The sequence below is a fragment of the Nicotiana sylvestris genome, chromosome 6 (assembly GCF_000393655.2).
Source record: "Nicotiana sylvestris chromosome 6, ASM39365v2, whole genome shotgun sequence".
NCBI classification, from domain to species: Eukaryota; Viridiplantae; Streptophyta; class Magnoliopsida; order Solanales; family Solanaceae; genus Nicotiana; species Nicotiana sylvestris.
Window position 1 is genome coordinate 142,032,060 of NC_091062.1, and position 12,058 is coordinate 142,044,117.

The 12,058-nt window shown below is 43.6% G+C and overlaps 1 protein-coding gene across 1 annotated transcript; it reads left to right on the forward strand.

Annotated features, from left to right (window-relative positions):
- Window positions 1-1,043: 1,043 nt before the first annotated feature.
- LOC138871405 (uncharacterized) lies at window positions 1,044-1,978 on the forward strand. The gene is made up of 2 exons (XM_070149281.1): window positions 1,044-1,239; window positions 1,341-1,978. Exons 1-2 carry the CDS (start codon window positions 1,044-1,046, stop codon window positions 1,976-1,978), a joined length of 834 nt encoding a protein of 277 aa, XP_070005382.1.
- Window positions 1,979-12,058: the final 10,080 nt, after the last annotated feature.

Here is a 12,058-nt window from a genome sequence, read left to right on the forward strand (position 1 = left end):
CATACGGAAAAAGAAATAAAAAGAAAATCAATAAAAATCAAAATCCAAAATACGGGTTTCCTTCATTTTTAAGTATTTTTCCCAAAAATTTAAAGAAAAATCAAAATCAAAAAAAGAAATCCAAAAAAATACTCTTTAGATGTCTTTCTTTTGTAAATGTCCATAAAACAAAATTTGCAATAATTAAGTCCAAAAATATTTTTGCCTTTCTTTAGAAGTGCTTTTGTAAATAAAAAAAAACTCAGAAATCCAAAACATTTTCTTAAAAGTCTCTCTTTCGAAAATTAAGAAGCAACATCCAAAATCCAAAAATATTTTTCTTTCTTCTTTAGAAAAAGAGAAAATAAATGAAAATTCAAATAAAAATATTTTCCTTTTACTTTTAAAATTCCCAAAGTTCAAATCAAAAGCAAATGAATTTTTTTAGAAGTCTTTCTTTCAAAAACAAAACGAAAATCAAATTTCAAAAGCAAAAAAAATCAAAAATATTTCCTTTTTTCTTTTAAAGCATTTCTTTCAAAAATTCCAACCAAAAAAAGGGTTAGTTTATTTACTCCATTTTCGATCTTCCCGAACTACGCAAGATCTGATTCATGCGGGCTCACGATACGTAGGCAATCCCCATCGGATTCGATCATAGCTATAAAATAAATTGAGTGAAAAAATAAACTGAAAAAAAAATTGAGTGAAAAAGAAAAAAAGTAGTGAAAAGAGAAAAAGAAAAAAAAAGAGTGACAAAAAATAAAAGAGTGAAAAAAAAGAGAAAAAAAGAGTGCCAAAAAATAAAGGAGCGGCAAAAATAAGAGTGATTAAAGGCAGAAATGAAGAAAAGAGGAACAGAATGAAAAGGACTAGTTAAGGCCGGGATGAAACATGCAACCGTTCAAACACACGGTAGAAGCGTTTAACTATTAGGTGCATTGCATCCCAATGTGCGATTTTCTATATGTTAAATGTTTCAAAACTAACAAGGTTGTTAGATGTGCAAGCATTTAGGCAGGTTTTGGTTGTAGTCTAGTCTTCCCTCCTTCACAAAGGCACATATGGCCTCCGCATGCAATCTACCAATCATCGATCCTGAGGATAGCCCAGCATCGGCTATTCTACAGCTAGAATCAGCAGCTGCTGAAGAAAACAAGATGTTGCGTCTCCACATAATGAAAATGTGGGACGCCTGGTCTAATGGTAGGGAACCGCCAAGTGCAATCCCTGGGTTCCCTGAATTGATCCCCAGGTCAGGTGAGGTTACCAATGCCATTGTGCCCAACCCGCTCATCCCATGCGGGCACCCTCCAATGCCTTCCAATGATCCTGGCATGACTTCTGTGGTTCGTTCCCAGGCACCGGCTTCAAAGGCACCGCCTCCAATGTTCATCTTTCAGGGTCCACAGCTTCAACCAGAAATGATATAGTGACCCCATACTCTTTCACTCAACCTCCGCAATATGACCTCTCGACGGAGCAAGAAAAGGTTGTTGAAAATCATGAGCAAGAGGAAATGGCTCGGAAGATGAAGAGCCCAGAACAAAGCCTGAAAAACATGCAAGGTGTGAGTGGCCAAAAGAGTGTGTCATACTCTAACCTCTATATGTTTCCCCATGTCCATGTTCCAGTTGGCTTCAAGATGCCAAAATTTGAAAAGTACGATGGGCACGGAGACCCGGTCGCTCATCTGAAACGATATTGTAACCAGTTGAGGGGTTCTAATGGGAAAGAGGAGCTGCTAATGGCCTATTTTGGGGAAAGCCTCACCGGAATCGCTTCTGAGTGGTATGCAGATCAAGAAACTACTCATTGGTACGTGTGGGACGATATGGCCCGAGATTTTGTTCGCCAGTTCCAGTATAATCTGGACATCGCTCCCAACAGAAACACTTTGTCCAATTTGAAAAAGAATATCACGGAAAGCTTCCGCGAATATGCTGTCAAATGGCGTGAGCAAGATGCGAGGGTAAAGCCTTCGATGGACGACGTTTAAATGGTCACAGTCTTTCTGCAGGCCCAAGAGGCTGACTACTTCCAGAACATGATGGCCGATATGGGTAGGTCGTTCGCTGAAGCTATCAAAATTGGGGAAATGGTTGAAAAAGGTTTAAAACGGGCTGAATCTTGAGTCATGCTGCCTTTAAGGCCACATCACAAGCTGCCCAGAATGGTTTGTTGGAGGGTTTGATGAACAGAAATGGGTTCGAAGAGGGAGCCATGATGGTGTCAAGCTCGAGAGGGGCCTGCAGGTCATTCATCCAATCATATGTGCCTCATATCGTCCCACCACACTATTATCCCCTTCAAGATGATGCTTATGACGTGGAATCGCCTCCCTAGAATGTGATGGGTGCGCAATCTTACACGCAACCACAACATTATACACAAAATCGAGCTCCAACTACCATAAATGCCCATCCTTACCAAGCTCCATATAATCCCCAACCAGATCTTCCCCAGTACAATCCTCGCCCAAGAGAGCCTTTCAGAAAGAATCAGTTCACCCCTATTGGTGAATCGTATTCAAGCTTGTTCCAAAAGCTAATCAGGCTAAATCTATTGCAGCCAGTGGCCCCGAACCGGCCGAACCCCGAGTCCCCCTCGCACCGAGCTGATGCTATATGTGAATACCACTCTGGAGCAGTGGGACACAGTACAGAGAACTGTTGGACAATCAAAAGGGCAGTTGAGGGTTTGATTGAAGATGAAAGAATTATTTTTCGAGATGAAGAAGCTCCTGATGTGATGACCAATCTGTGGCATGCCTACAACATCGGGCCAATAGTCGGAATGATTTGTGAAGCTAAGGAATTTGATCCGGCATTGAAGGTCATTGCAGCCATTGCCGAGGCAGGAGAAAAGCCAGAAAATGATCGTCAAGCATGAAAGTTTCCCATTAGACGGGAGTCTTGGTAGTCAGTCTTGCTATCCTTTCTGCGTCCGGATTATCTCAGGGTGTGATCCGGACATTTTACTTTATTGTCTTACTTTCTGATGTAAGCCCTTCTATCTTCAAAAAGTAAAAAAAAATCAAAATCAAAACAATCAAAAACAAAAAATCAAAAATCAAATGAAATTAATATTTTATTGTCTAGGAATGTTTCTTTTCTTAATCTTGTCATTTTTCTTTCTTATTCTCTTTTTAGTTCTGTTAAATGCAGATTTCAAAAACATGACATGCTTGCGGACTTCATGCCCAGATCCTGAAAGTTGTCAAACCTCGAAATAATGAATCAAGGATTAGATCGCAATGAAGATAAAGTTTAAGCAAATAAGACAAACAGTTGGAACATCTAAAGGAAAATTGGTTCTAGATTGGAAAGGTCCATACATTGTAACAAGAGTACTGCCAAAAAAGTGCGTTGTACTTGGGACACGTCAAAGGAAATGTCCCTGAAACAACTATCAATGCAAGTGCAGTCAAAAGGTACTCTGTTTGATCCTCCATATAGCATTAGTATTCTCCGGTTGGGATGAAGAAGGCTTTTATTCTTGCTACCCAAACACTATCAACCCTTTGCAAACCCTTTGAGCCGGTTACTGTTCTTTGACTACCCTCATTGGAACCTAAAAGTGTCATTGAAAAAATAAAAGAAAAAGAGAGAATTGGAAAAATGAAAAATGAAATAGAAGGAAAAGAAAAAAAAGGAAGAAAAGACAAAGAAAATGAAATGAAAAAAATGAAAAAGGAAAGGAAAAAGAAAGAGAAAACAAAATAGAAAAAAAAACACAAAAAAATCCAAAAATAAAAGTTTCCTGAACTACGTTCGACATGATTCCGAAAGGATACGTAGGCAGCCTCTCTCTGGGGTTCAGACACACCAAAATAAAAATTCAAAGTCCCTCAAAAAGTGAAACTGGGGCAGAAGTTATAATGGTTCGGCAATATCCCGCCCAAAAGGTTCCAAAGTTGTAATTCAATCCAAATTCTTTTTACCTCAAACCTTGTTCAAGTCCTTCTGATCAATCGGCAAAGAGGTTCAAAATGGGAGGATGGAGTTATTTGGATATGATACAACAAAATGAGAGGAATAAATGAGAGAGTCTTGATGGTGAAAACCCACACGGGCACCGTAAGGCGATGGTAAGCAGAGAAAATCAAAATGAGAGAGTCTTGTTAGTAAAAACCCACATGGGCACTATAAGGCGCTGGTGAAAAGAGAAATGAGAGAGGTCATCTAGTGAAAACCTGCAAGGGCCCCACTGGTCGAAAAGATGATCCTCACAGCCATCGGCATCGACAAAATCCTGGCAAGGTTTCTCAAATTTTGAGGCAAAGTTGTGATGAATTTCTGAGAGTCAGACGGTTTACACAGATCAGGCATCCAGTCCAAAAGACATGTCATGTTCATTGAAGTCCGCATGTACTCCAGATAAGTCCTTCTTTCCTTTCCCCGAAAGGGATATCTCCTGTCTAAATTCGTTTATCAATTCCTTTGTCAGTTTTCTTTGAATCCCTTTCGGCCTAACACTGTTCCAAAACTAAGACAAAGAAAGGATGGCAAGACTGATTTACAAGGCTTTCGTTTGATACAAGCTAATGTCCAAAAGGCACCCAGCCTCGTCAGGGCCATGAAGTCGACCTCGACTGGCCATGGCGGCCGATGCTCCGAAATTGAAAACTCTTAGAAGGAGAAAATCAAATTGAAGTGCCTATAAAGGCAAATGGAGTTGAAAACATTGAGTCCTACGTGGCCAACCATCTCGACAAAAGTTTGAAAAGCCAAGGTACCAAAATGATCTGAAATTAAAGTTGGAAGAAAGAAGCCAAAATGAAAGGCCTACGAAGGCGAAATAAAGTTGGAAAGGTTAAGTCCCACGCGACTAGCCGTTGCAGCAAAGTTTGAGGAGCCAAACGTTCCCCAATGTTCCAAAAAAAAACAAAAAAAAAGAAAAGGAAGTCAGAAAGGAAAGGCCTACAAAGGCAAAATAAAGTCGAAAAGGTTGAGTTCCAAAGACCAAACGTCAAGGCAAAATCTGGAAAAAAAACCAGAGGTTCTCAGGGCCTGAAATGAAATTGGTCCCCAGAAAACAAGCAATTGCAATTGAGATCTTTATCAAAGAAGCTGGGCCGAGATCAAGCGATTGAGACAATCAAGGCCACAAAACCAACCACCATTTCAAACTAACAATTGTTCTTTGTTTGAAAATTTGAAACAGGTGCAATCCAAAGCAACCGTGCAAGAAGCAGGTGCAACCAAAAGAAAAAAAAAAGAAGTGCGCAAGTGCTAGAAACAACTTTGCAGCAACAATCCATAAAAAGGGGAGTCCCCTCCAATTTTTCTTTCCCGCATTTACTCTTTTCAAAAAAAAAAGAGAAAGGAAAACAAAATGAAAAAAAAAAGATAAGAAGAAAATCCAAACAAAATGATAGCTTAAATTCTCAACCTCAATCTGTTACTCTTTTGCCAACATTAGGGCTCCACTCCCTGAGTTGAACATTTTAAACATAGGGCCTCCATTCCCTAGTCGCCTTCGGCCAACATTAGGGCTTCAATCTCTGAGTTGAGCCTTTTTAGACACAGGGCCTCCATTCCCTAGTCGCCTTTTCGCCAACATTAGGGATCCAATCCCTGAGTTGAGTCTTTTAGACATAGGGCCTCCATTCCCTAGTCTGCTTTTGCCAACATTAGGGCTTCAATCCCTGAGTTGAGATTTTTAGACATAGGACCTCCATTCCCTAGTCGCCTTTTCACCAACATTACGCTCCAATCCCTAGGTTGAGCTTTTTAGACATAGGGCCTCCATTCCCTAGTCGCCTTTTTGCCAACATTAGGTCTCCAATCCCTGAGTTGAGCCTTTTAGACATAGGCCTCCATTCCCTAGTCGCCTTTTGCCAAAATTAAGGCTTTAATCCCTGAGTTAAGCTTTTTAGACATAGGGCCTCTATTCCCTAGTCGCCTTTTGCCAACATTAGGGCTCTACTCCCTGAGTTGAGCTTTTTAGACACAGGGCCTCCATTCCCTAGTCGCCTTTTGCCAACATTAGGGCTCCAATCCCTGAGTTGAGCCTTTTAGACATAGGGCCTCCATTCCCTAGTCGCCTTTTCACCAACATTAGGGCTTCAATCCCTGAGTTGAGTTTTTTAGACATATGGCCTCCATTCCCTAGTCGCCTTTTTGACAACATTAGGGCTCCAATCCCTAAGTTGAGCCTTTTATACATAGGGTCTCCATTCCCTAGTCGCCTTTTGCAAACATTAGGGCTTCAATCCCTGAGTTGAGCTTTTTAGACATAGGGCCTTCATTCCCTAGTTGCCTTTTTGCCAACATTAGGGCTCCAATCCCTGAATTGAGTTTTTTAGACATAAGGCCTCTATTCCCTAGTCGCCTTTTTGACAACATTAGGGCTCCAATCCCTGAGTTGAGCTTTTTAGACATAGGGCCTCCATTCCCTAGTCGCCTTTTTGCAAACATTAGGGCTCCAATCTCTGGATTGAGCTTTTTAGACATAGGGACTCCATTCCCTAGTCACCTTTTTGACATCATTAGGGCTTCAATCCCTGAGTTGAGCTTTTTAGACATAGGGCCTCCATTCCCTAGTCGCTTTTTGCCAACATTAGGGCTCCAATCCCTAAGTTGAGCTTTTTAGACATAGGGCGTCCATTCCCTAGTCGCCTTTTTGCCAACATTAGGGCTCCAATCCCTGAGTTGAGCTTTTTAGACATAGGGCCTCCATTCCCTAGTTGCGTTTTGCAAACATTAGGGCTCCAATCCCCGAGTTGAGCTTTTTAGACACAGGGCCTCCATTCCCTAATCGCCTTTTGCCAACATTAGGGCTTCAATCCCTAAGTTGAGCCTTTTAGACATAGGGCCTCCATTCCCTAGTTGCCTTTTCACCAACATTAGGGCTTCAATCCCTGAGTTGAGTTTTTTAGACATATGGCCTCCATTCCCTTGTCACCTTTTTGACAACATTAGGGCTCCAATCCCTGAGTTGAGCCTTTTATACATAGGGTCTCCATTCCCTAGTCGCCTTTTGCAAACATTAGGGCTCGAATCCCTGAGTTGAGCTTTTTAAACATAGGGCATCCATTCCCTAGTCGCCTTTTTGCCAACATTAGGGATCCAATCCCTGAGTTGAGCCTTTTAAACATAGGGCCTCCATTCCCTAGTTGTCTTTTTGACAACATTAGGACTCCAATCACTGAGTTGAGCCTTTTATACATAGGGCCTCCCTTCCCTAGTTGCCTTTTGCCAACATTAGGGCTCCAATCCCTAAGTTGAGGCTTTTAGACATAGAGCCTCCTTTCCCTAGTAGCCTTTTTGCGAACATTGAGGCTCTAATCCCTGAGTTGAGCCTTTTTGGACATAGGGCGTCCATTCCCTAGTCGCCTTTTGCCAACATTAAGGCACCAATCCCTGAGTTGAGTCTTTTAGACATAGGGCCTCCTTTCCCTAGTCGTCTTTTACCAAAATTATGGCTCTAATCCCTAAGTTGAGCTTTTTAGACATAGGGCCTCCATTCCCTAGTCGCCTTTTTGCCAACATTTGGGCTCCAATCCCTGAGTTGAGCTTTTTAGACATAGGGCCTCCATTCCCTAGTTGCGTTTTTGCCAACATTAGGGCTCCAATCCCTGAGTTGAGCCTTTTAAACATAGGGCCTCCATTCCCTAGTCGCCTTTTGGAAACATTAGGGATCTAATCACTGAGTTGAGGTTTTTAGACATAGGGCCTCCATTCCCTAGTCGTCTTTTTGCCAACATTAGGGCTCCAATCCCTGAGTTGAGCTTTTTAGACATAGGGCCTTCATTCCCTAGTCGCCGTTTTGCCAACATTAGGGCTCCAATCCCTTAGTTGAGCCTTTTAGACATAGGGCCTCCATTCCCTAGTCTCCTTTTTGCCAACATTAGGGCTCCAGTCCCCCAGTTGAGCCTTTTAGACATAGGGCCTCCATTCCCTAGTCGCCTTTTACCAACATTAGGGATCCAATCCCTGAGTTGAGCCTTTTAAACATAGGGCCTCCATTCCCTTGTCGCCTTTTTGCAAACATTCGGGCTCCAATCTCTGGGTTGAGCTTTTTAGAAATAGGGCCTACATTCCCTAGTCGCCTTTTTGACAACATTAGGAATCCAATCACTGAGTTGAGCTTTTTATACATAGGGCCTCCCTTCCCTAGTCGCCTTGTGCCAACATTAGGGCTCAAATCACTGAGTTGAGCCTTTTTAGACATAGGGCCTCCATTCCCTAGTCGTCTTTTGCCAACATTGGGGCTCTAATCCCTAAGTTGAGCCTTTTTAGACATATGGTATCCATTCCCTAGTTGCCTTTTGCCAATATTAGGGCTCCAATCCCTGACTTGAGCCTTTTAGACATAGGCTCCCATTCCCTAGTCGCCTTTTGCCAACATTAGGGCTTCAATCCCTGAGTTGAGCTTTTTAGACATAGGGCCACTATTCCCTAGTCGCCTTTTTGCCAACATTAGGGCTCCAATCCCTGAGTTGAGCTTTTTAGACATAGGGCCTCCATTCCCTAGTCGCCTTTTGCCAACAATAGGGCTCCAATCCCTGAGTTGAGCTTTTTAGACATAGGGCCTCCATTCCCTAGTCGCCTTTTTGCCAACATTAAGGCTCCAATCCCTAAGTTGATCCTTTTAGACATAGGCCTCCATTCCCTAGTTGCCTTTTGCCAACATTAGGGGTTCAATCTCTGAGTTGAGATTTTTAGACATAGGGCTTCCATTCCCTAGTCGCCTTTTGCCAACATTAGGGCTCCACTCCCTAAGTTGAGCTTTTTAGACACAGGGCCGCCATTCCCTAGTCGCCTTTTACCAACAATAGGACTCAAATCCCTGAATTGAGCTTTTTAGACATAGGGCCTCCATTCCCTAGTCGCCTTTTTGCCAACATTAAGGCTCCAATCCCTGAGTTTAGCCTTTTAGACATAGGCCCTCATTCCTTAGTCGCCTTTTGCCAACATTAGGGCTTCAATCCCTGAGTTGAGCTTTTTAGACATAGGGCCACCATTCCCTAGTCACCTTTTGCCGACATTAAGGATCCACTCCCTAAGTTGAGCTTTTTAGACACAGGGCCTCCATTCCCTAGTCGCCTTTTTGCCAACATTAGGGCTCCAATCCCTGAGTTGAGCCTTTTAGACATAGGGCCTCCATTCCCTAGTCGCCTTTTCACCAACATTAGGGCTCCAATCCCTGAGTTGAGCTCTTTAGACATATGGCCTCCATTCCCTAGTCGCATTTTGCCAACATTATTGCTCAACTCCCTAAGTTGAGCTTTTTAGACACAGGGCCTCTATTCCCTAGTCGCCTTTTTGCTAACATTAGGGCTCCAATACCTGAGTTTAGCCTTTTAGACATAGGGCCTCCATTCCCTAGTCGCCTTTTCACCAACATTAGGGCTCCAATCCCTGAGTTGAGCTCTTTAGACATAGGGCCTCCATTCCCTAGTCGCATTTAGCCAACATTAGGGTTCCACTCCCTAAGTTGAGCTTTTTAGACACAGGGTCTCCATTCCCTAGTCGCCTTTTTGCCAACATTAGAGCTCCAATCCCTGAGTTGAGCCTTTTAGACATAGGGCCTCCATTCCCTAGTCGCCTTTTCACCAACATTAGAGCTCCAATCCCTGAGTTGAGCTCTTTAGACATAGGGCCTCCATTCCCTAGTCGCATTTTGCCAACATTAGGGTTCCACTCCCTAAGTTGAGCTTTTTAGACACAGGGCTTCCATTCCCTAGTCGCCTTTTTGCCAACATTAGGGCTCCAATCCCTGAGTTGAGCCTTTTAGACATAGGGCCTCCATTCCCTAGTTGCGTTTTTGCCAACATTTGGGCTCCAATCCCTGAGTTGAACCTTTTAAACATGGGGCCTCCATTCCCTAGTCGCCTTTTTGCAAACATTAGGGCTCCAATCTCTGAGTTGAGCCTTTTAGACATAGGGCCTCCCTTCCCTAGTCGCCTTTTGCCAACATTAGGGCTTCAATCCCTGAGTTGAGACTTTTAGACATAGGGCCTCCATTCCCTAGTCGCCTTTTTGCCAACATTAGGGATCCAATCCCTGAGTTGAACCTTTTAAACATGGGGCCTCCATTCCCTAGTCGCCTTTTTGCAAACATTAGGGCTCCAATCTTTGGGTTGAGCTTTTTAGACATAGTGCCTACATTCCCTAGTCGCCTTTTTGATAACATTAGGAATCCAATCATTGAGTTGAGCTTTTTAGACATAGGGCCTCCCTTCCCTAGTCGCCTTTTGCCAACATTAGGGCTCAAATCCCTGAGTTGAGCCTTTTTAGACATAGGCCCTCCATTCCCTAGTCGTCTTTTGCCAACATTGGGGCTCTAATCCCTAAGTTGATCCTTTTTAGACATATGGCATCCATTCCCTAGTTGCCTTTTGCCAATATTAGGGCTCCAATCCCTGAGTTGAGCCTTTTAGACATAGGCCCCCATTCCCTAGTCGCCTTTTGCCAACATTAGGGCTTCAATCCCTGAGTTGAGCTTTTTAGACATAGGGCCACCATTCCCTAGTCGCCTTTTGCCAACATTAGGGATCCACTCCCTAAGTTGAGCTTTTTAGACACAGGGCCTGCATTCCCTAGTCGCCTTTTTGCCAACATTAGGGCTCCAATCCCTGAGTTGAGCCTTTTAGACATAGGGCCTCCATTCCCTAGTCGCCTTTTCACCAACATTAGGGCTTCAATCCCTGAGTTGAGCTCTTTAGACATAGGGCCTCCATTCCCTAGTCGCATTTTGCAAACATTAGGGCTCCACTCCCTAAGTTGAGCTTTTTAGACGCAGGGCCTCCATTCCCTAGTCGCCTTTTTGCCAACATTAGGGCTCCAATCCCTGAGTTGAGCCTTTTAGCTATAGGGCCTCCATTCCTAGTCGCCTTTTCACCAACATTAGGGCTCCAATCCCTGAGTTGAGCTCTTTAGACATAGGGCCTCCATTCCCTAGTCGCATTTTGCCAACATTAGGGCTCCACTCCTTAAGTTGAGCTTTTTAGACACAGGGCCTCCATTCCCTAGTCGCCTTTTTGCCAACATTAGGGCTCCAATCCCTGAGTTGAGCCTTTTAGACATAGGGCCTCCATTCCCTAGTCGCCTTTTTGCCAACATTAAGGCTCCAATCCCTGAGTTTAGCCTTTTAGACATAGGCCCTCATTCCTTAGTCGCCTTTTGCCAACATTAGGGCTTCAATCCCTGAGTTGAGCTTTTTAGACATAGGGCCACCATTCCCTAGTCACCTTTTGCCGACATTAAGGATCCACTCCCTAAGTTGAGCTTTTTAGACATAGGGCCTCCATTCCCTAGTCGCCTTTTTGCCAACATTAGGGCTCCAATCTCTGAGTTGAGCCTTTTTGACATAGGGCCTCCATTCCCTAGTCGCCTTTTCACCAACATTAGGGCTCCAATCCCTGAGTTGAGCTCTTTAGACATAGGGCCTCCATTCCCTAGTCGCATTTTGCCAACATTATTGCTTCACTCCCTAAGTTGAGCTTTTTAGACACAGGGACTCTATTCCCTAGTCGCCTTTTTGCTAACATTAGGGCTCCAATACCTGAGTTTAGCCTTTTAGACATAGGGCCTCCATTCCCTAGTCGCCTTTTCACCAACATTAGGGCTCCAATCCCTGAGTTGAGCTCTTTAGACATAGGGCCTCCATTCCCTAGTCGCATTTAGCCAACATTAGGGCTCCACTCCCTAAGTTGAGCTTTTTAAACACAGGGTCTCCATTCCCTAGTCGCCTTTTTTCCAACATTAGAGCTCCAATCCCTGGGTTGAGCCTTTTAGACATAGGGCCTCCATTCCCTAGTCGCCTTTTCACCAACATTAGAGCTCCAATCCCTGAGTTGAGCTCTTTAGACATAGGGCCTCCATTCCCTAGTCGCATTTTGCCAACATTAGGGTTCCACTCCCTAAGTTGAGCTTTTTAGACACAGGGCCTCCATTCCCTAGTCGCCTTTTTGCCAACATTAGGGCTCCAATCCCTGAGTTGAGCCTTTTAGACATAGGGCCTCCATTCCCTAGTTGCGTTTTTGCCAACATTTGGGCTCCAATCCCTGAGTTGAACCTTTTAAAGATGGGGCCTCCTTTCCCTAGTCGCCTTTTTGCAAACATTAGGG

Coding starts and splice junctions, on each gene's coding strand:
- LOC138871405 (XM_070149281.1), top strand. CDS start 1,044: ATGGCCTCCGCATGCAATCTACCAATCATCGATCCTGAGGATAGCCCA. Junction 1,240..1,340: donor TGAATTGATCCCCAGGTCAG/GTGAGGTTACCA, acceptor GTTCGTTCCCAG/GCACCGGCTTCAAAGGCACC.